General features: G+C 57.5%; 1 protein-coding gene across 5 annotated transcripts in view; it reads left to right on the top strand.

The window, feature by feature from the left end:
* LOC134347255 (FYN-binding protein 1) overlaps positions 1–21,749 on the top strand; it is a 253,395-nt gene that overhangs the window by 224,695 nt on the left and 6,951 nt on the right. For all 5 annotated transcript variants that reach the window (XM_063049617.1, XM_063049616.1, XM_063049618.1 and 2 more), the window contains 2 exons: positions 18,111–18,273; positions 19,546–19,579. In XM_063049617.1, coding sequence (XP_062905687.1) covers positions 18,111–18,273; positions 19,546–19,579 — 197 coding nt within the window. The remainder of the gene's footprint in view (positions 1–18,110; positions 18,274–19,545; positions 19,580–21,749) is intronic.

Raw genomic sequence — 21,749 nt, 5'->3', positions numbered from 1 at the left:
TTGGGAGGTGAGAGGTGAGGTCAGGTTGGTGGGGAGGGGAGGGTGAAGATGTTGGGAGGTGAGAGGTGAAGTCAGGTTGGTGGGGAGGGGAGGGTGAAGATGTTGGGAGGTGAGAGGTGAGGTCAGGTTGGTGGGAGGGGGTGAGGATGTTGGGAGGTGAGAGGTGAGGTCAGGTTGGTGGGGAGGGGAGGGTGAGGATGTTGGGAGGTGAGAGGTGAAGTCAGGTTGGTGGGGAGGGGAGGGTGAAGATGTTGGGAGGTGAGAGGTGAGGTCAGGTTGGAGGGGAGGGGAGGGTGAAGATGTTGGGAGGTGAGAGGTGAGGTCAGGTTGGTGGGGAGGGGAGGGTGAAGATGTTGGGTGGTGAGAGGTGAGGTCAGGTTGGTGGGGAGGGGAGGGTGAAGATGTTGGGTGGTGAGAGGTGAGGTCAGGTTGGTGGGGAGGGGAGGGTGAAGATGTTGGGTGGTGAGAGGTGAAGTCAGGTTGGTGGGGAGGGTGAAGATGTTGGGAGGTGAGAGGTGAGGTCAGGTTGGTGGGAGGGGGTGAGGATGTTGGGTGGTGAGAGGTGAGGTCAGGTTGGTGGGGAGGGGAGGGTGAGGATGTTGGGTGGTGAGAGGTGAGGTCAGGTTGGTGGGAGGGGGTGAGGATGTTGGGAGGTGAGAGGTGAGGTCAGGTTGGTGGGGAGGGGAGGGTGAAGATGTTGGGTGGTGAGAGGTGAAGTCAGGTTGGTGGGGAGGGGAGGGTGAGGATGTTGGGAGGTGAGAGGTGAGGTCAGGTTGGTGGGGAGGGGAGGGTGAAGATGTTGGGTGGTGAGAGGTGAAGTCAGGTTGGTGGGGAGGGGAGGGTGAAGATGTTGGGAGGTGAGAGGTGAAGTCAGGTTGGAGGGGAGGGGAGGGTGAGGATGTTGGGAGGTGAGAGGTGAGGTCAGGTTGGTGGGAGGGGGTGAGGATGTTGGGTGGTGAGAGGTGAGGTCAGGTTGGTGGGGAGGGGAGGGTGAAGATGTTGGGAGGTGAGAGGTGAGGTCAGGTTGGTGGGGAGGGGAGGGTGAAGATGTTGGGAGGTGAGAGGTGAGGTCAGGTTGGTGGGAGGGGGTGAAGATGTTGGGAGGTGAGAGGTGAAGTCAGGTTGGTGGGGAGGGGAGGGTGAAGATGTTGGGAGGTGAGAGGTGAGGTCAGGTTGGTGGGAGGGGGTGAGGATGTTGGGAGGTGAGAGGTGAGATCAGGTTGGTGGGGAGTGGAGGGTGAGGATGTTGGGAGGTGAGAGGTGAAGTCAGGTTGGAGGGGAGGGGAGGGTGAAGATGTTGGGAGGTGAGAGGTGAGGTCAGGTTGGAGGGGAGGGGAGGGTGAAGATGTTGGGAGGTGAGAGGTGAGGTCAGGTTGGTGGGGAGGGGAGGGTGAAGATGTTGGGTGGTGAGAGGTGAGGTCAGGTTGGTGGGGAGGGGAGGGTGAAGATGTTGGGTGGTGAGAGGTGAGGTCAGGTTGGAGGGGAGGGGAGGGTGAAGATGTTGGGTGGTGAGAGGTGAAGTCAGGTTGGAGGGGAGGGTGAAGATGTTGGGAGGTGAGAGGTGAGGTCAGGTTGGTGGGAGGGGGTGAGGATGTTGGGTGGTGAGAGGTGAGGTCAGGTTGGTGGGGAGGGGAGGGTGAGGATGTTGGGTGGTGAGAGGTGAGGTCAGGTTGGTGGGAGGGGGTGAGGATATTGGGAGGTGAGAGGTGAGGTCAGGTTGGAGGGGAGGGGAGGGTGAGGATGTTGGGAGGTGAGAGGTGAAGTCAGGTTGGTGGGAGGGGGTGAAGATGTTGGGAGGTGAGAGGTGAGGTCAGGTTGGTGGGGAGGGGGGGTGAGGATGTTGGGAGGTGAGAGGTGAGGTCAGGTTGGTGGGAGGGGGTGAAGATGTTGGGAGGTGAGAGGTGAAGTCAGGTTGGTGGGGAGGGGAGGGTGAGGATGTTGGGTGGTGAGAGGTGAGGTCAGGTTGGTGGGAGGGGGTGAGGATGTTGGGAGGTGAGAGGTGAAGTCAGGTTGGTGGGGAGGGGAGGGTGAGGATGTTGGGAGGTGAGAGGTGAGGTCAGGTTGGTGGGAGGGGGTGAGGATGTTGGGTGGTGAGAGGTGAGGTCAGGTTGGAGGGGAGGGGAGGGTGAGGATGTTGGGTGGTGAGAGGTGAAGTCAGGTTGGTGGGGAGGGTGAGGATGTTGGGTGGTGAGAGGTGAAGTCAGGTTGGTGGGAGGGGGTGAAGATGTTGGGAGGTGAGAGGTGAAGTCAGATTGGTGGGAGGGGGTGAGGATGTTGGGTGGTGAGAGGTGAAGTCAGGTTGGTGGGGGGGGTGAAGATGTTGGGAGGTGAGAGGTGAGGTCAGGTTGGTGGGAGGGGGTGAGGATGTTGGGTGGTGAGAGGTGAAGTCAGGTTGGTGGGGGGGTGAAGATGTTGGGAGGTGAGAGGTGAAGTCAGGTTGGTGGGAGGGGGTGAGGATGTTGGGTGGTGAGAGGTGAAGTCAGGTTGGTGGGGAGGGTGAAGATGTTGGGTGGTGAAAGGTGAAGTCAGGTTGGAGGGGAGGGGAGGGTTAGGATATTGGGAGGTGAGAGGTGAGGTCAGGTTGGTGGGAGGGTGTGAGGATATTGGGAGGTGAGAGGTGAGGTCAGGTTGGAGGGGAGGGGAGGGTGAAGATGTTGGGTGGTGAGAGGTGAGGTCAGGTTGGTGGGGGGGTGAAGATGTTGGGAGGTGAGAGGTGAGGTCAGGTTGGTGGGAGGGGGTGAAGATGTTGGGAGGTGAGAGGTGAGGTCAGGTTGGTGGGGAGGGGAGGGTGAGGATGTTGGGTGGTGAGAGGTGAAGTCAGGTTGGTGGGGAGGGGAGGGTGAGGATGTTGGGAGGTGAGAGGTGAAGTCAGGTTGGTGGGAGGGGGTGAGGATGTTGGGTGGTGAGAGGTGAAGTCAGGTTGGTGGGAGGGGGTGAAGATGTTGGGAGGTGAGAGGTGAAGTCAGGTTGGTGGGGAGGGGAGGGTGAAGATGTTGGGAGGTGAGAGGTGAGGTCAGGTTGGTGGGGAGGGGGGGTGAGGATGTTGGGAGGTGAGAGGTGAGGTCAGGTTGGTGGGGAGGGGAGGGTGAAGATGTTGGGAGGTGAGAGGTGAGGTCAGGTTGGTGGGGAGGGGAGGGTGAAGATGTTGGGAGGTGAGAGGTGAGGTCAGGTTGGTGGGGAGGGGGGGTGAGGAAGCTGGGAGGTGAGAGGTGAGGTCAGGTTGGAGGGGAGGGGAGGGTGAAGATGTTGGGAGGTGAGAGGTGAGGTCAGGTTGGAGGGAGGGGGTGAGGATGTTGGGTGGTGAGAGGCGGTCAGGTTGGTGGGGAGGGTGAAGATGTTGGGAGGTGAGAGGTGAGGTCAGGTTGCTGGGAGGGAGTGAGGATTTTGGGAGATGAGAGGTGAAGTCAGGTTGGTGGGAGGGGGTGAGGATGTTGGGAGGTGAGGGGTGAGGATGTTGGGAGGTGAGAGGTGAGGTCAGGTTGCTGGGAGGGGGCGAGGATGTTGGGAGGTGAGAGGTGAGGTCAGGTTGCTGGGAGCGGGTGAGGATTTTGGATGGTGAGAGGTGAGGACAGGTTGGTGGGAGGGGGTGAGGATGTTGGGTGGTGAGAGGTGAAGTCGGGTTGGTGGGGAGGGGAGGGTGAAGATGTTGGGTGGTGAGAGGTGAAGTCAGGTTGGAGGGGTGGGGAGGGTGAAGATGTTGGGAGGTGAGAGGTGAGGTCAGGTTGGTGGGAGGGGGTGAAGATGTTGGGTGGTGAGAGGTGAAGTCAGGTTGGTGGGGAGGGGAGGGTGAAGATGTTGGGTGGTGAGAGGTGAGGTCAGGTTGGTGGGGAGGGGAGGGTGAAGATGTTGGGAGGTGAGAGGTGAGGTCAGGTTGGAGGGGAGGGGAGGGTGAAGATGTTGGGAGGTGAGAGGTGAGGTCAGGTTGGTGGGAGGGGGTGAAGATGTTGGGTGGTGAGAGGTGAAGTCAGGTTGGTGGGGAGGGGAGGGTGAAGATGTTGGGAGGTGAGAGGTGAGGTCAGGTTGGTGGGGAGGGGAGGGTGAAGATGTTGGGAGGTGAGAGGTGAGGTCAGGTTGGAGGGGAGGGGAGGGTGAAGATGTTGGGAGGTGAGAGGTGAGGTCAGGTTGGTGGGAGGGGGTGAGGATGTTGGGTGGTGAGAGGTGAGGTCAGGTTGGTGGGGGGGGTGAAGATGTTGGGAGGTGAGAGGTGAAGTCAGGTTGGAGGGGTGGGGAGGGTGAAGATGTTGGGAGGTGAGAGGTGAGGTCAGGTTGGTGGGAGGGGGTGAGGATATTGGGAGGTGAGAGGTGAGGTCAGGTTGGTGGGAGGGGAGGGTGAGGATGTTGGGAGGTGAGAGGTGAGGTCAGGTTGGTGGGGAGGGGAGGGTGAAGATGTTGGGAGGTGAGAGGTGAGGTCAGGTTGGAGGGGAGGGGAGGGTGAAGATGTTGGGAGGTGAGAGGTGAGGTCAGGTTGGTGGGAGGGGGTGAGGATGTTGGGTGGTGAGAGGTGAAGTCAGGTTGGTGGGGGGTGTGAAGATGTTGGGTGGTGAGAGGTGAAGTCAGGTTGGTGGGAGGGGGTGAGGATATTGGGAGGTGAGAGGTGAGGTCAGGTTGGTGGGAGGGGAGGGTGAGGATGTTGGGAGGTGAGAGGTGAGGTCAGGTTGGTGGGGAGGGGAGGGTGAAGATGTTGGGTGGTGAGAGGTGAAGTCAGGTTGGTGGGGAGGGGAGGGTGAGGATGTTAGGAGGTGAGAGGTGAGGTCAGGTTGGTGGGGAGGGGAGGGTGAAGATGTTGGGTGGTGAGAGGTGAAGTCAGGTTGGAGGGGAGCTTAGGGTGAAGATGTTGGGAGGTGAGAGGTGAAGTCAGGTTGGAGGGGAGGGGAGGGTGAGGATGTTGGGAGGTGAGAGGTGAAGTCAGGTTGGTGGGGAGGGGAGGGTGAAGATGTTGGGAGGTGAGAGGTGAGGTCAGGTTGGTGGGGAGGGGAGGGTGAAGATGTTGGGAGGGGAGAGGTGAAGTCAGGTTGGTGGGGAGGGTGAAGATGTTGGGAGGTGAGAGGTGAAGTCAGGTTGGTGGGAGGGGGTGAGGATGTTGGGAGGTGAGAGGTGAGGTCAGGTTGGTGGGGAGGGGAGGGTGAAGATGTTGGGAGGTGAGAGGTGAGGTCAGGTTGGAGGGGAGGGTGAGGAAGCTGGGAGGTGAGAGGTGAGGTCAGGTTGGTGGGAGGGGGTGAAGATGTTGGGAGGTGAGAGGTGAGGTCAGGTTGGAGGGAGGGGGTGAGGATGTTGGGTGGTGAGAGGCAGTCAGGTTGGTGGGGAGGGTGAAGATGTTGGGTGGTGAGAGGTGAGGTCAGGTTGCTGGGAGTGGGTGAGGATTTTGGGAGGTGAGAGGTGAAGTCAGGTTGGTGGGAGGGGGTGAGGATGTTGGGTGGTGAGAGGTGAAGTCGGGTTGGTGGGGAGGGGAGGGTGAGGATGTTGGGAGGTGAGAGGTGAGGTCAGGTTGGTGGGGAGGGGAGGGTGAGGATGTTGGGAGGTGAGAGGTGAAGTCAGGTTGGAGGGGAGGGGAGGGTGAAGATGTTGGGAGGTGAGAGGTGAGGTCAGGTTGGAGGGGAGGGGAGGGTGAAGATGTTGGGAGGTGAGAGGTGAGGTCACGTTGGTGGGGACGGGAGGTTGAAGATGTTGGGTGGTAAGAGGTGAGGTCAGGTTGGTGGGGAGGGGAGGGTGAAGATGTTGGGTGGTGAGAGGTGAGGTCAGGTTGGAGGGGAGGGGAGGGTGAAGATGTTGGGTGGTGAGAGGTGAAGTCAGGTTGGAGGGGAGGGTGAAGATGTTGGGAGGTGAGAGGTGAGGTCAGGTTGGTGGGAGGGGGTGAGGATGTTGGGTGGTGAGAGGTGAGGTCAGGTTGGTGGGGAGGGGAGGGTGAGGATGTTGGGTGGTGAGAGGTGAGGTCAGGTTGGTGGGAGGGGGTGAGGATATTGGGAGGTGAGAGGTGAGGTCAGGTTGGAGGGGAGGGGAGGGTGAGGATGTTGGGAGGTGAGAGGTGAAGTCAGGTTGGTGGGAGGGGGTGAAGATGTTGGGAGGTGAGAGGTGAGGTCAGGTTGGTGGGGAGGGGGGGTGAGGATGTTGGGAGGTGAGAGGTGAGGTCAGGTTGGTGGGAGGGGGTGAGGATGTTGGGAGGTGAGAGGTGAAGTCAGGTTGGTGGGAGGGAGTGAGGATGTTGGGAGGTGAGAGGTGAGGTCAGGTTGGTGGGAGGGGGTGAGGATGTTGGGTGGTGAGAGGTGAGGTCAGGTTGGAGGGGAGGGGAGGGTGAGGATGTTGGGTGGTGAGAGGTGAAGTCAGGTTGGTGGGGAGGGTGAGGATGTTGGGTGGTGAGAGGTGAAGTCAGGTTGGTGGGAGGGGGTGAAGATGTTGGGAGGTGAGAGGTGAAGTCAGGTTGGTGGGAGGGGGTGAGGATGTTGGGTGGTGAGAGGTGAAGTCAGGTTGGTGGGGGGGGTGAAGATGTTGGGAGGTGAGAGGTGAGGTCAGGTTGGTGGGAGGGGGTGAGGATGTTGGGTGGTGAGAGGTGAAGTCAGGTTGGTGGGGGGGGTGAAGATGTTGGGAGGTGAGAGGTGAAGTCAGGTTGGTGGGAGGGGGTGAGGATGTTGGGTGGTGAGAGGTGAAGTCAGGTTGGTGGGGAGGGTGAGGATGTTGGGTGGTGTGAGGTGAAGTCAGGTTGGAGGGGAGGGGAGGGTTAGGATATTGGGAGGTGAGAGGTGAGGTCAGGTTGGTGGGAGGGGGTGAGGATATTGGGAGGTGAGAGGTGAGGTCAGGTTGGAGGGGAGGGGAGGGTGAAGATGTTGGGTGGTGAGAGGTGAGGTCAGGTTGGTGGGGGGGTGAAGATGTTGGGAGGTGAGAGGTGAGGTCAGGTTGGTGGGAGGGGGTGATGATGTTGGGAGGTGAGAGGTGAGGTCAGGTTGGTGGGGAGGGGAGGGTGAGGATGTTGGGTGGTGAGAGGTGAAGTCAGGTTGGTGGGGAGGGTGAGGATGTTGGGAGGTGAGAGGTGAAGTCAGGTTGGTGGGAGGGGGTGAGGATGTTGGGTGGTGAGAGGTGAAGTCAGGTTGGTGGGAGGGGGTGAAGATGTTGGGAGGTGAGAGGTGAAGTCAGGTTGGTGGGGAGGGGAGGGTGAAGATGTTGGGAGGTGAGAGGTGAGGTCAGGTTGGTGGGGAGGGGGGGGTGAGGATGTTGGGAGGTGAGAGGTGAGGTCAGGTTGGTGGGGAGGGTGAAGATGTTGGGAGGTGAGAGGTGAGGTCAGGTTGGTGGGGAGGGGAGGGTGAAGATGTTGGGAGGTGAGAGGTGAGGTCAGGTTGGTGGGGAGGGGGGGGTGAGGAAGCTGGGAGGTGAGAGGTGAGGTCAGGTTGGAGGGGAGGGGAGGGTGAAGATGTTGGGAGGTGAGAGGTGAGGTCAGGTTGGAGGGAGGGGGTGAGGATGTTGGGTGGTGAGAGGCGGTCAGGTTGGTGGGGAGGGTGAAGATGTTGGGAGGTGAGAGGTGAGGTCAGGTTGCTGGGAGGGAGTGAGGATTTTGGGAGATGAGAGGTGAAGTCAGGTTGGTGGGAGGGGGTGAGGATGTTGGGAGGTGAGGGGTGAGGATGTTGGGAGGTGAGAGGTGAGGTCAGGTTGCTGGGAGGGGGCGAGGATGTTGGGAGGTGAGAGGTGAGGTCAGGTTGCTGGGAGGGTGTGAGGATTTTGGGTGGTGAGAGGTGAGGACAGGTTGGTGGGAGGGGGTGAGGATGTTGGGTGGTGAGAGGTGAAGTCGGGTTGGAGGGGTGGGGAGGGTGAAGATGTTGGGAGGTGAGGTCAGGTTGGTGGGAGGGGGTGAAGATGTTGGGTGGTGAGAGGTGAAGTCAGGTTGGTGGGGAGGGGAGGGTGAAGATGTTGGGTGGTGAGAGGTGAGGTCAGGTTGGTGGGGAGGGGAGGGTGAAGATGTTGGGAGGTGAGAGGTGAGGTCAGGTTGGAGGGGAGGGGAGGGTGAAGATGTTGGGAGGTGAGAGGTGAGGTCAGGTTGGTGGGAGGGGGTGAGGATGTTGGGTGGTGAGAGGTGAGGTCAGGTTGGTGGGGGGGGGTGAAGATGTTGGGAGGTGAGAGGTGAAGTCAGGTTGGAGGGGTGGGGAGGGTGAAGATGTTGGGAGGTGAGAGGTGAGGTCAGGTTGGTGGGAGGGGGTGAGGATATTGGGAGGTGAGAGGTGAGGTCAGGTTGGTGGGAGGGGAGGGTGAGGATGTTGGGAGGTGAGAGGTGAGGTCAGGTTGGTGGGGAGGGGAGGGTGAAGATGTTGGGAGGTGAGAGGTGAGGTCAGGTTGGAGGGGAGGGGAGGGTGAAGATGTTGGGAGGTGAGAGGTGAGGTCAGGTTGGTGGGAGGGGGTGAGGATGTTGGGTGGTGAGAGGTGAAGTCAGGTTGGTGGGGGGGGTGAAGATGTTGGGTGGTGAGAGGTGAAGTCAGGTTGGTGGGAGGGGGTGAGGATATTGGGAGGTGAGAGGTGAGGTCAGGTTGGTGGGAGGGGAGGGTGAGGATGTTGGGAGGTGAGAGGTGAGGTCAGGTTGGTGGGGAGGGGAGGGTGAAGATGTTGGGTGGTGAGAGGTGAAGTCAGGTTGGTGGGGAGGGGAGGGTGAGGATGTTGGGAGGTGAGAGGTGAGGTCAGGTTGGTGGGGAGGGGAGGGTGAAGATGTTGGGTGGTGAGAGGTGAAGTCAGGTTGGAGGGGAGCGGAGGGTGAAGATGTTGGGAGGTGAGAGGTGAAGTCAGGTTGGAGGGGAGGGGAGGGTGAGGATGTTGGGAGTTGAGAGGTGAGGTCAGGTTGCTGGGAGGGGTTGAGGATGTTGGGTGGTGAGAGGTGAGGTCAGGTTGGTGGGGAGGGGAGGGTGAAGATGTTGGGAGGTGAGAGGTGAGGTCAGGTTGGTGGGGAGGGGAGGGTGAAGATGTTGGGAGGTGAGAGGTGAGGTCAGGTTGGTGGGAGGGGGTGAAGATGTTGGGAGGTGAGAGGTGAAGTCAGGTTGGAGGGGAGGGGAGGGTGAAGATGTTGGGAGGTGAGAGGTGAGGTCAGGTTGGTGGGAGGGGGTGAGGATGTTGGGAGGTGAGAGGTGAGATCAGGTTGGTGGGGAGGGGACGGTGAGGATGTTGGGAGGTGAGAGGTGAAGTCAGGTTGGAGGGGAGGGGAGGGTGAAGATGTTGGGAGGTGAGAGGTGAGGTCAGGTTGGAGGGGAGGGGAGGGTGAAGATGTTGGGAGGTGAGAGGTGAGGTCAGGTTGGTGGGGAGGGGAGGGTGAAGATGTTGGGTGGTGAGAGGTGAGGTCAGGTTGGTGGGGAGGGGAGGGTGAAGATGTTGGGTGGTGAGAGGTGAGGTCAGGTTGGAGGGGAGGGGAGGGTGAAGATGTTGGGTGGTGAGAGGTGAAGTCAGGTTGGTGGGGAGGGGAGGGTGAAGATGTTGGGAGGTGAGAGGTGAGGTCAGGTTGGTGGGAGGGGGTGAGGATGTTGGGTGGTGAGAGGTGAGGTCAGGTTGGTGGGGAGGGGAGGGTGAGGATGTTGGGTGGTGAGAGGTGAGGTCAGGTTGGTGGGAGGGGGTGAGGATGTTGGGAGGTGAGAGGTGAGGTCAGGTTGGTGGGGAGGGGAGGGTGAAGATGTTAGGTGGTGAGAGGTGAAGTCAGGTTGGTGGGGAGGGGAGGGTGAGGATGTTGGGAGGTGAGAGGTGAGGTCAGGTTGGTGGGGAGGGGAGGGTGAAGATGTTGGGTGGTGAGAGGTGAAGTCAGGTTGGAGGGGAGCGGAGGGTGAAGATGTTGGGAGGTGAGAGGTGAAGTCAGGTGGGAGGGGAGGGTGAGGATGTTGGGAGGTGAGAGGTGAGGTCAGGTTGCTGGGAGGGGGTGAGGATGTTGGGTGGTGAGAGGTGAGGTCAGGTTGGTGGGGAGGGGAGGGTGAAGATGTTGGGAGGTGAGAGGTGAGGTCAGGTTGGTGGGGAGGGGAGGGTGAAGATGTTGGGAGGTGAGAGGTGAGGTCAGGTTGGTGGGAAGGGGTGAAGATGTTGGGAGGTGAGAGGTGAAGTCAGGTTGGAGGGGAGGGGAGGGTGAAGATGTTGGGAGGTGAGAGGTGAGGACAGGTTGGTGGGAGGGGGTGAGGATGTTGGGAGGTGAGAGGTGAGATCAGGTTGGTGGGGAGGGGAGGGTGAGGATGTTGGGAGGTGAGAGGTGAAGTCAGGTTGGAGGGGAGGGGAGGGTGAAGATGTTGGGAGGTGAGAGGTGAGGTCAGGTTGGAGGGGAGGGGAGGGTGAAGATGTTGGGAGGTGAGAGGTGAGGTCAGGTTGGTGGGGAGGGGAGGGTGAAGATGTTGGGTGGTAAGAGGTGAGGTCAGGTTGGTGGGGAGGGGAGGGTGAAGATGTTGGGTGGTGAGAGGTGAGGTCAGGTTGGAGGGGAGGGGAGGGTGAAGATGTTGGGTGGTGAGAGGTGAAGTCAGGTTGGAGGGGAGGGTGAAGATGTTGGGAGGTGAGAGGTGAGGTCAGGTTGGTGGGAGGGGGTGAGGATGTTGGGAGGTGAGAGGTGAGGTCAGGTTGGTGGGGAGGGGAGGGTGAGGATGTTGGGTGGTGAGAGGTGAGGTCAGGTTGGTGGGAGGGGGTGAGGATATTGGGAGGTGAGAGGTGAGGTCAGGTTGGAGGGGAGGGGAGGGTGAGGATGTTGGGAGGTGAGAGGTGAAGTCAGGTTGGTGGGAGGGGGTGAAGATGTTGGGAGGTGAGAGGTGAGGTCAGGTTGGTGGGGAGGGGAGGGTGAGGATGTTGGGAGGTGAGAGGTGAGGTCAGGTTGGTGGGAGGGGGTGAAGATGTTGGGAGGTGAGAGGTGAAGTCAGGTTGGTGGGGAGGGGAGGGTGAGGATGTTGGGTGGTGAGAGGTGAGGTCAGGTTGGTGGGAGGGGGTGAGGATGTTGGGAGGTGAGAGGTGAAGTCAGGTTGGTGGGAGGGGGTGAGGATGTTGGGAGGTGAGAGGTGAGGTCAGGTTGGTGGGAGGGGGTGAGGATGTTGGGTGGTGAGAGGTGAGGTCAGGTTGGAGGGGAGGGGAGGGTGAGGATGTTGGGTGGTGTGAGGTGAAGTCAGGTTGGTGGGGAGGGTGAGGATGTTGGGTGGTGAGAGGTGAAGTCAGGTTGGTGGGAGGGGGTGAAGATGTTGGGAGGTGAGAGGTGAAGTCAGGTTGGTGGGAGGGGGTGAGGATGTTGGGTGGTGAGAGGTGAAGTCAGGTTGGTTGGGGGGGTGAAGATGTTGGGAGGTGAGAGGTGAGGTCAGGTTGGTGGGAGGGGGTGAGGATGTTGGGTGGTGAGAGGTGAAGTCAGGTTGGTGGGGGGGGTGAAGATGTTGGGAGGTGAGAGGTGAAGTCAGGTTGGTGGGAGGGGGTGAGGATGTTGGGTGGTGAGAGGTGAAGTCAGGTTGGTGGGGGGGGTGAAGATGTTGGGAGGTGAGAGGTGAAGTCAGGTTGGTGGGAGGGGGTGAGGATGTTGGGTGGTGAGAGGTGAAGTCGGGTTGGTGGGGAGGGTGAAGATGTTGGGTGGTGAGAGGTGAAGTCAGGTTGGAGGGGAGGGGAGTGTTAGGATATTGGGAGGTGAGAGGTGAGGTCAGGTTGGTGGGAGGGTGTGAGGATATTGGGAGGTGAGAGGTGAGGTCAGGTTGGAGGGGAGGGGAGGGTGAAGATGTTGGGTGGTGAGAGGTGAAGTCAGGTTGGTGGGGAGGGTGAGGATGTTGGGTGGTGAGAGGTGAGGTCAGGTTGGTGGGGGGGTGAAGATGTTGGGAGGTGAGAGGTGAGGTCAGGTTGGTGGGAGGGGGTGAAGATGTTGGGAGGTGAGAGGTGAGGTCAGGTTGGTGGGGAGGGGAGGGTGAGGATGTTGGGTGGTGAGAGGTGAAGTCAGGTTGGTGGGGAGGGTGAGGATGTTGGGAGGTGAGAGGTGAAGTCAGGTTGGTGGGGGGGGTGAAGATGTTGGGTGGTGAGAGGTGAAGTCAGGTTGGTGGGAGGGGGTGAGGATATTGGGAGGTGAGAGGTGAGGTCAGGTTGGTGGGAGGGGAGGGTGAGGATGTTGGGAGGTGAGAGGTGAGGTCAGGTTGGTGGGGAGGGGAGGGTGAAGATGTTGGGTGGTGAGAGGTGAAGTCAGGTTGGTGGGGAGGGGAGGGTGAGGATGTTGGGAGGTGAGAGGTGAGGTCAGGTTGGTGGGGAGGGGAGGGTGAAGATGTTGGGTGGTGAGAGGTGAAGTCAGGTTGGAGGGGAGCGGAGGGTGAAGATGTTGGGAGGTGAGAGGTGAAGTCAGGTTGGAGGGGAGGGGAGGGTGAGGATGTTGGGAGGTGAGAGGTGAGGTCAGGTTGCTGGGAGGGGTTGAGGATGTTGGGTGGTGAGAGGTGAGGTCAGGTTGGTGGGGAGGGGAGGGTGAAGATGTTGGGAGGTGAGAGGTGAGGTCAGGTTGGTGGGGAGGGGAGGGTGAAGATGTTGGGTGGTGAGAGGTGAGGTCAGGTTGGTGGGAGGGGGTGAAGATGTTGGGAGGTGAGAGGTGAAGTCAGGTTGGAGGGGAGGGGAGGGTGAAGATGTTGGGAGGTGAGAGGTGAGGTCAGGTTGGTGGGAGGGGGTGAGGATGTTGGGAGGTGAGAGGTGAGATCAGGTTGGTGGGGAGGGGAGGGTGAGGATGTTGGGAGGTGAGAGGTGAAGTCAGGTTGGAGGGGAGGGGAGGGTGAAGATGTTGGGAGGTGAGAGGTGAGGTCAGGTTGGGGGGGAGGGGAGGGTGAAGATGTTGGGAGGTGAGAGGTGAGGTCAGGTTGGTGGGGAGGGGAGGGTGAAGATGTTGGGTGGTAAGAGGTGAGGTCAGGTTGGTGGGGAGGGGAGGGTGAAGATGTTGGGTGGTGAGAGGTGAGGTCAGGTTGGAGGGGAGGGGAGGGTGAAGATGTTGGGTGGTGAGAGGTGAAGTCAGGTTGGAGGGGAGGGTGAAGATGTTGGGAGGTGAGAGGTGAGGTCAGGTTGGTGGGAGGGGGTGAGGATGTTGGGTGGTGAGAGGTGAGGTCAGGTTGGTGGGGAGGGGAGGGTGAGGATGTTGGGTGGTGAGAGGTGAGGTCAGGTTGGTGGGAGGGGGTGAGGATATTGGGAGGTGAGAGGTGAGGTCAGGTTGGTGGGGAGGGGAGGGTGAAGATGTTAGGTGGTGAGAGGTGAAGTCAGGTTGGTGGGGAGGGGAGGGTGAGGATGTTGGGAGGTGAGAGGTGAGGTCAGGTTGGTGGGGAGGGGAGGGTGAAGATGTTGGGTGGTGAGAGGTGAAGTCAGGTTGGAGGGGAGCGGAGGGTGAAGATGTTGGGAGGTGAGAGGTGAAGTCAGGTGGGAGGGGAGGGTGAGGATGTTGGGAGGTGAGAGGTGAGGTCAGGTTGCTGGGAGGGGGTGAGGATGTTGGGTGGTGAGAGGTGAGGTCAGGTTGGTGGGGAGGGGAGGGTTAAGATGTTGGTAGGTGAGAGGTGAGGTCAGGTTGGTGGGGAGGGGAGGGTGAAGATGTTGGGAGGTGAGAGGTGAGGTCAGGTTGGTGGGAAGGGGTGAAGATGTTGGGAGGTGAGAGGTGAAGTCAGGTTGGAGGGGAGGGGAGGGTGAAGATGTTGGGAGGTGAGAGGTGAGGACAGGTTGGTGGGAGGGGGTGAGGATGTTGGGAGGTGAGAGGTGAGATCAGGTTGGTGGGGAGGGGAGGGTGAGGATGTTGGGAGGTGAGAGGTGAAGTCAGGTTGGAGGGGAGGGGAGGGTGAAGATGTTGGGAGGTGAGAGGTGAGGTCAGGTTGGAGGGGAGGGGAGGGTGAAGATGTTGGGAGGTGAGAGGTGAGGTCAGGTTGGTGGGGAGGGGAGGGTGAAGATGTTGGGTGGTAAGAGGTGAGGTCAGGTTGGTGGGGAGGGGAGGGTGAAGATGTTGGGTGGTGAGAGGTGAGGTCAGGTTGGAGGGGAGGGGAGGGTGAAGATGTTGGGTGGTGAGAGGTGAAGTCAGGTTGGAGGGGAGGGTGAAGATGTTGGGAGGTGAGAGGTGAGGTCAGGTTGGTGGGAGGGGGTGAGGATGTTGGGTGGTGAGAGGTGAGGTCAGGTTGGTGGGGAGGGGAGGGTGAGGATGTTGGGTGGTGAGAGGTGAGGTCAGGTTGGTGGGAGGGGGGGAGGATATTGGGAGGTGAGAGGTGAGGTCAGGTTGGAGGGGAGGGGAGGGTGTGGATGTTGGGAGGTGAGAGGTGAAGTCAGGTTGGTGGGAGGGGGTGAAGATGTTGGGAGGTGAGAGGTGAGGTCAGGTTGGTGGGGAGGGGGGGTGAGGATGTTGGGAGGTGAGAGGTGAGGTCAGGTTGGTGGGAGGGGGTGAAGATGTTGGGAGGTGAGAGGTGAAGTCAGGTTGGTGGGGAGGGGAGGGTGAGGATGTTGGGTGGTGAGAGGTGAGGTCAGGTTGGTGGGAGTGGGTGAGGATGTTGGGAGGTGAGAGGTGAAGTCAGGTTGGTGGGAGGGGGTGAGGATGTTGGGAGGTCAGAGGTGAGGTCAGGTTGGTGGGAGGGGGTGAGGATGTTGGGTGGTGAGAGGTGAGGTCAGGTTGGAGGGGAGGGGAGGGTGAGGATGTTGGGTGGTGTGAGGTGAAGTCAGGTTGGTGGGGAGGGTGAGGATGTTGGGTGGTGAGAGGTGAAGTCAGGTTGGTGGGAGGGGGTGAAGATGTTGGGAGGTGAGAGGTGAAGTCAGGTTGGTGGGAGGGGGTGAGGATGTTGGGTGGTGAGAGGTGAAGTCAGGTTGGTGGGGGGGGTGAAGATGTTGGGAGGTGAGAGGTGAGGTCAGGTTGGTGGGAGGGGGTGAGGATGTTGGGTGGTGAGAGGTGAAGTCAGGTTGGTGGGGGGGGTGAAGATGTTGGGAGGTGAGAGGTGAAGTCAGGTTGGTGGGAGGGGGTGAGGATGTTGGGTGGTGAGAGGTGAAGTCAGGTTGGTGGGGGGGGTGAAGATGTTGGGAGGTGAGAGGTGAAGTCAGGTTGGTGGGAGGGGGTGAGGATGTTGGGTGGTGAGAGGTGAAGTCAGGTTGGTGGGGAGGGTGAAGATGTTGGGTGGTGAGAGGTGAAGTCAGGTTGGAGGGGAGGGGAGTGTTAGGATATTGGGAGGTGAGAGGTGAGGTCAGGTTGGTGGCAGGGTGTGAGGATATTGGGAGGTGAGAGGTGAGGTCAGGTTGGAGGGGAGGGGAGGGTGAAGATGTTGGGTGGTGAGAGGTGAAGTCAGGTTGGTGGGGAGGGTGAGGATGTTGGGTGGTGAGAGGTGAGGTCAGGTTGGTGGGGGGGTGAAGATGTTGGGAGGTGAGAGGTGAGGTCAGGTTGGTGGGAGGGGGTGAAGATGTTGGGAGGTGAGAGGTGAGGTCAGGTTGGTGGGGAGGGGAGGGTGAGGATGATGGGTGGTGAGAGGTGAAGTCAGGTTGGTGGGGAGGGTGAGGATGTTGGGAGGTGAGAGGTGAAGTCAGGTTGGTGGGAGGGGGTGAGGATGTTGGGTGGTGAGAGGTGAAGTCAGGTTGGTGGGAGGGGGTGAAGATGTTGGGAGGTGAGAGGTGAAGTCAGGTTGGTGGGGAGGGGAGGGTGAAGATGTTGGGAGGTGAGAGGTGAGGTCAGGTTGGTGGGGAGGGGGGGTGAGGATGTTGGGAGGTGAGAGGTGAGGTCAGGTTGGTGGGGAGGGTGAAGATGTTGGGAGGTGAGAGGTGAGGTCAGGTTGGTGGGGAGGGGAGGGTGAAGATGTTGGGAGGTGAGAGGTGAGGTCAGGTTGGTGGGGAGGGGGGGTGAGGAAGCTGGGAGGTGAGAGGTGAGGTCAGGTTGGAGGGGAGGGGAGGGTGAAGATGTTGGGAGGTGAGAGGTGAGGTCAGGTTGGAGGGAGGGGGTGAGGATGTTGGGTGGTGAGAGGCGGTCAGGTTGGTGGGGAGGGTGAAGATGTTGGGAGGTGAGAGGTGAGGTCAGGTTGCTGGGAGGGAGTGAGGATTTTGGGAGATGAGAGGTGAAGTCAGGTTGGTGGGAGGGGGTGAGGATGTTGGGAGGTGAGGGGTGAGGATGTTGGGAGGTGACAGGTGAGGTCAGGTTGCTGGGAGGGGGCGAGGATGTTGGGAGGTGAGAGGTGAGGTCAGGTTGCTGGGAGGGGGTGAGGATTTTGGGTGGTGAGAGGTGAGGACAGGTTGGTGGGAGGGGGTGAGGATGTTGGGTGGTGAGAGGTGAAGTCGGGTTGGTGGGGGGGGTGAAGATGTTGGGTGGTGAGAGGTGAAGTCAGGTTGGAGGGGTGGGGAGGGTGAAGATGTTGGGAGGTGAGAGGTGAGGTCAGGTTGGTGGGAGGGGGTGAAGATGTTGGGTGGTGAGAGGTGAAGTCAGGTTGGTGGGGAGGGGAGGGTGAAGATGTTGGGTGGTGAGAGGTGAGGTCAGGTTGGTGGGGAGGGGAGGGTGAAGATGTTGGGAGGTGAGAGGTGAGGTCAGGTTGGAGGGGAGGGGAGGGTGAAGATGTTGGGAGGTGAGAGGTGAGGTCAGGTTGGTGGGAGGGGGTGAGGATGTTGGGTGGTGAGAGGTGAGGTCAGGTTGGTGGGGGGGGTGAAGATGTTGGGAGGTGAGAGGTGAAGTCAGGTTGGAGGGGTGGGGAGGGTGAAGATGTTGGGAGGTGAGAGGTGAGGTCAGGTTGGTGGGAGGGGGTGAGGATATTGGGAGGTGAGAGGTGAGGTCAGGTTGGTGGGAGGGGAGGGTGAGGATGTTGGGAGGTGAGAGGTGAGGTCAGGTTGGTGGGGAGGGGAGGGTGAAGATGTTGGGAGGTGAGAGGTGAGGTCAGGTTGGAGGGGAGGGGAGGGTGAAGATGTTGGGAGGTGAGAGGTGAGGTCAGGTTGGTGGGAGGGGGTGAGGATGTTAGGTGGTGAGAGGTGAAGTCAGGTTGGTGGGGGGTGGTGAAGATGTTGGGTGGTGAGAGGTGAAGTCAGGTTGGTGGGAGGGGGTGAAGATGTTGGGAGGTGAGAGGTGAGGTCAGGTTGGTGGGAGGGGGTGAGGATGTTAGGTGGTGAGAGGTGAAGTCAGGTTGGTGGGGGGTGGTGAAGATGTTGGGTGGTGAGAGGTGAAGTCAGGTTGGTGGGAGGGGGTGAGGATATTGGGAGGTGAGAGGTGAGGTCAGGTTGGTGGGAGGGGAGGGTGAGGATGTTGGGAGGTGAGAGGTGAAGTCAGGTTGGAGGGGAGCTTAGGGTGAAGATGTTGGGAGGTGAGAGGTGAAGTCAGGTTGGAGGGGAGGGGAGGGTGAGGATGTTGGGACTTGAGAGGTGAGGTCAGGTTGCTGGGAGGGGGTGAGGATGTTGGGTGGTGAGAGGTGAGGTCAGGTTGGTGGGGAGGGGAGGGTGAAGATGTTGGGAGGTGAGAGGTGAGGTCAGGTTGGTGGGGAGGGGAGGGTGAAGATGTTGGGAGGTGAGAGGTGAGGTCAGGTTGGTGGGGAGGGGAGGGTGAAGATGTTGGGAGGTGAGAGGTGAGGTCAGGATGGTGGGAGGGGGTGAAGATGTTGGGAGGTGAGAGGTGAAGTCAGGTTGGAGGGGAGGGGAGGGTGAGGATGTTGGGAGGTGAGAGGTGAGGTCAGGTTGGTGGGAGGGGGTGAGGATGTTGGGAGGTGAGAGGTGAGATCAGGTTGGTGGGGAGGGGAGGGTGAAGATGTTGGGAGGTGAGAGGTGAGGTCAGGTTGGTGGGGAGGGGAGGGTGAGGATGTTGGGAGGTGAGAGGTGAGGTCAGGTTGGTGGGGAGGGGAGGGTGAAGATGTTGGGAGGTGAGAGGTGAGGTCAGGTTGGTGGGAGGGGGTGAAGATGTTGGGAGGTGAGAGGTGAAGTCAGGTTGGTGGGGAGGGGGGGTGAGGAAGCTGGGAGGTGAGAGGTGAAGTCAGGTTGGGGAGGGGGGGTGAGGAAGCTGGGAGGTGAGAGGTGAGGTCAGGTTGGTGGGGAGGGTGAGGATGTTGGGAGGTGAGAGGTGAGGTCAGGTTGGTGGGAGGGGGTGAGAGGTGGTCAGGCTGAGGTGATAGGTTATGAGTAAGTCCATAATCAATCCTCAGAGATTGTTGTGTTTTATTCACTTGATGACCTCGCATTTTAGGAATTCAAAAAGACATCTAAATGCTGTCTTCTCTCTCGAACAGTATGATGGGGATATCAGAGTTCTGGGAACTGTCCAAGTTGCTGCAAATGTAACCAATAAGAAATGGGGTAACCGAGACCTACCGGTGAAAGCGGGTGAAACGTTAGACATCATACAGCACACGGACAACATTAAACTGCTCTGCCGTAACGAGGATGGAAAGTGTAAGTTTGTTTAATTTAATAAAGTGTGTGTGAAGTTTTTCCCAGGATTGATAGGTCTAAAATCAGAGGGCATGCATTGAATTTCAAAGGCGATGGGAGAGGCAAGTTCTTTTCCACAGAGAGTGGTGGGTGTCTGGAATGCGTTGCCTGGGTGGGGGTCGAGGCAAACACATTCAGGACTTTTTAGACACAATTAGATCGGCACATGCATGTGAGGGAAATGGACGTTGTGTAGGCTGAAGGGATTAGTTTAGTTGGCCATTTGATTACTGATTTCCCTGTCTCCGTCCCTCCTCCTCTTATTCTTCTACCAGGAAAGTCGTTTCCACTGGCAGGTTAGACTAGAACTAGGGGACATAAGCTCAGGATTCGGGGGAGTAGATTTAGGACGGAGAAGAGGAGGAACTGCTTTTCCCTCAGTCCTGAACCAGTGTGGATAACTCACCTAAACACTGAACTGATTTTACGAGCTACAGACTCACTTTCAAATTCTCTTTACAACTCATGTTCTCAATAGTTTTCAGTTGCACAGTTTGCCTTTTTTATACGCATTAGTTGTTTGTTGGTCTTTACTGATAGCTTTGCATAAAAGTCTATTGTATAATTTCTTATTTCCTGTAAATGCCTGCAAGAAAATTGATCGCAATATTGTCTGTATAGAGAATAGAGAATGAATTTGCTTTGAACATTGAACTATCAGGATGTGGAGATTTATTTTTCAAAGCTCATATCTTCAGTCAGTGGTGGGAGGGAACTTGAAAAGATTTCGTGTCACCAGGACTATAGATGCCAAACTTAGAGTCTCAAATGCATCTTGGTTCATTGGCTCTTCAGATGGAAAACTTAGTGCGTTTGGCGTTTTCATGATCAGCTTCTCTCTGGCAAAAGATCTCTGGCTGTCCATTTATCAACTTGTACATCTCTATCAAGTCACCTTCTCTCCAAAGAGAAAAGCCCCAGCTTGCTGAACCTGTCGTCATAAGACATCCTCTCTAATCTGGCAGCTTCCTGGTAAATCTCCTCTGCTTCCTCTCTAAAACTTCCACATCCTTCCCGTAATGAGGCAGCCAGAACTTATCACAATACTCCAATTGTGGTGTAACTAGGTTTTATAGAGCTACAACATTATCTTGCAAACTCAATCCCCCAACTAATGAAGGCCAGCGTGTGTTTGGTATTTTTAACATTTCTTATTACGGTCTTGGCTAAGCCTATTTATCAAGTATGTCACTAATTTAATTTTATTTCTGCTTTTCTTTTACAAAACTACAGTTGGATACGTTCAGAAAGTCAACTTAGTAGTGGAGTGAGTATATAATTCTTCACAATAATATTATGCAAGTTCTTGACAAATGGCTTATCTCTTTTTCAAATAATTGTTTTTCTTCTCCTGAGTTTTTTTTTCTGTACAGTTCACTGTACTGGAATTATTGGTTTATTATATTAGTGTCTTATGAACTGAGATACAGTGATAAATGTTTGTCTGCCTCCCGCCCTGTGACTTGTAGAAATGTCATTCCCTTTTCTCAGTTCCTCTGTCTTCACCACATTTGTTTTCAGGATGAGGCTTTCCATTCCAGAACATCAGAGATGTCCTCCTCCTTCATAGAATGGGCTTTCCCTTCCTCTATCCTCGTCCACATCTCCTCCATTGCCTGGACATCTGCCCTCACCCCAGCTTCCTGCCACCACAACAGAGATAGAGTTCCTGTTCTTACCTACCACCCCATAAACCTCCATGTTCAGCACATCACGATATTCAACCTCCACTATCTTCAACAGGACCCTACTACCAAATACATTTTTACCTCCCCCATCCCCCCCCCAGTCTCTGCTTTCCACAGGGATTCCCTTGTCCATTTGTCCCTCCCCACTGATCTTCCCCTTCTGCAGGTGCTACGCCTGCCAATTCACCTCCACCCAGGGCCCCAAACAGTCCTTCCAGGTGAGACAGCACTTCACGTGCAAGTCTGTTGGGGTCATCTACTGTATCTGGTGCTCCCAGTGCAAGCTTTCCGTACATCAGCGAGGCCTGACATCGTTTCGGGGTTCACTTTGTCGAGCACCTCCACTCCCTTCGCAAAAAGCCAACTAATGGCCAACTATTTTACTTTCTCTACTGCCACAATGAGACCACCCTCAGGATGGAGGGGCAAAACTTCATTCCATCTGGGTAGCCTCCAGTCTGATGGCATGAACATCGATTCCTCTAACTTCCCAGTAAATTTTCCCCCTTCCCCCTTCCCTCTTTTTTATTCCCCACTTACCCCTTCTCTTCTCCTCACCTCTCTCTGGCGCCCCTCCTCCTTATTTTTCTCCCATGGTCCACTGTCTATCAGATTCCTTCTTCAGTACTTTACTGCATCCACCTATCCCCTCCCAGTGTTTCACCTCATCTCCGCTCCCCCTCCCACTCAATCCACCTCCTCCCTCACTGGTACCCCTGACTATAGACGAAGCTTTGAGTTACGTGTAGTGGCATGGGATTAGAGTCGTACACAGGTTAGACGAGGGGTGATAAATCCCCCATTTTAAAGCACTTCAATAAACATCCAGCTTCTTTTAAACATTCATCTCGGAGTTTCATTTGGACTGGAATTGATTTTTATAGCTCAGCTTTTAAAGTCAAGTGTTGACATTCGAATTTACGCTCCATGGAATGTTAGTCCAAGGAGACGGCAGGATAATGTAGCGGAAGATCGGGGTTCAATCCACTGCTGTCTGTAAGGAGTTTGTACGTTCTCCCTGTAGTCACGTGAGTTTCCTCTGGGTGCTCTGGTCTTCGCTCACAGGAAAAAAGGGTCTACAAGGTCGAGTTATTAAATTGTGGGCACGCTGTGTTGGCGCCAGAAGTGTGGCGACACTTGCAGGCTGCCCCCAGCTCATCCTCGGACTGTTCGTCATCGACACGAACGACATATTTCACTGTATCTTTTGAATAAAACTAATCTTTAATTTGGCCTCTACAGTACTATACTCTTAAATAGTACACAAAATGTCGGAGGAACTCAGCAGGCCAGGCAGCGTCAAGGAAGAGAGTAAACAGTCGACGTTTCTGGCCGAGACCCTTCATCAGGACTGGAAAAAAGGACGAGGAGTCAGAGTAAGAAGGTGGGGAGAGGGAAGGAAGAAGCAGCAGGTGGCAGGAGATGGGTGAAACCGGGAGAGGAGGAGCAGGTGAAGTAAAGAGCTGGGAAGTCAATTGGTGACAGAGATGAAGGGTTGGAGAGGGGGGAGTCTGACAGGAGAGGACAGAAGGCCATGGAAGAAAGGGAAGGGGTAAGAGTACCAGAGGGAGGTGATGGGCAGGTCAGGAGAGAAGGTTTGAGAGGGAAATGGGAATGGGAAATTGTGAAGGAGATGAGGGGGGGAAATATTGGAAGTTCGAGAAATCAAAGTTCATTCCTTCAGGTTGGAGGCTACCCAGACAGATTATAAGGTGCTGGACAATAAGGCATAGGAGCAGAATTAGGCCA

This window comes from Mobula hypostoma, chromosome 5 (genome assembly GCF_963921235.1).
Source record: "Mobula hypostoma chromosome 5, sMobHyp1.1, whole genome shotgun sequence".
In the NCBI taxonomy this organism is placed as follows: Eukaryota; Metazoa; Chordata; class Chondrichthyes; order Myliobatiformes; family Myliobatidae; genus Mobula; species Mobula hypostoma.
This window is presented reverse-complemented; position numbering and strand designations above follow the sequence as displayed.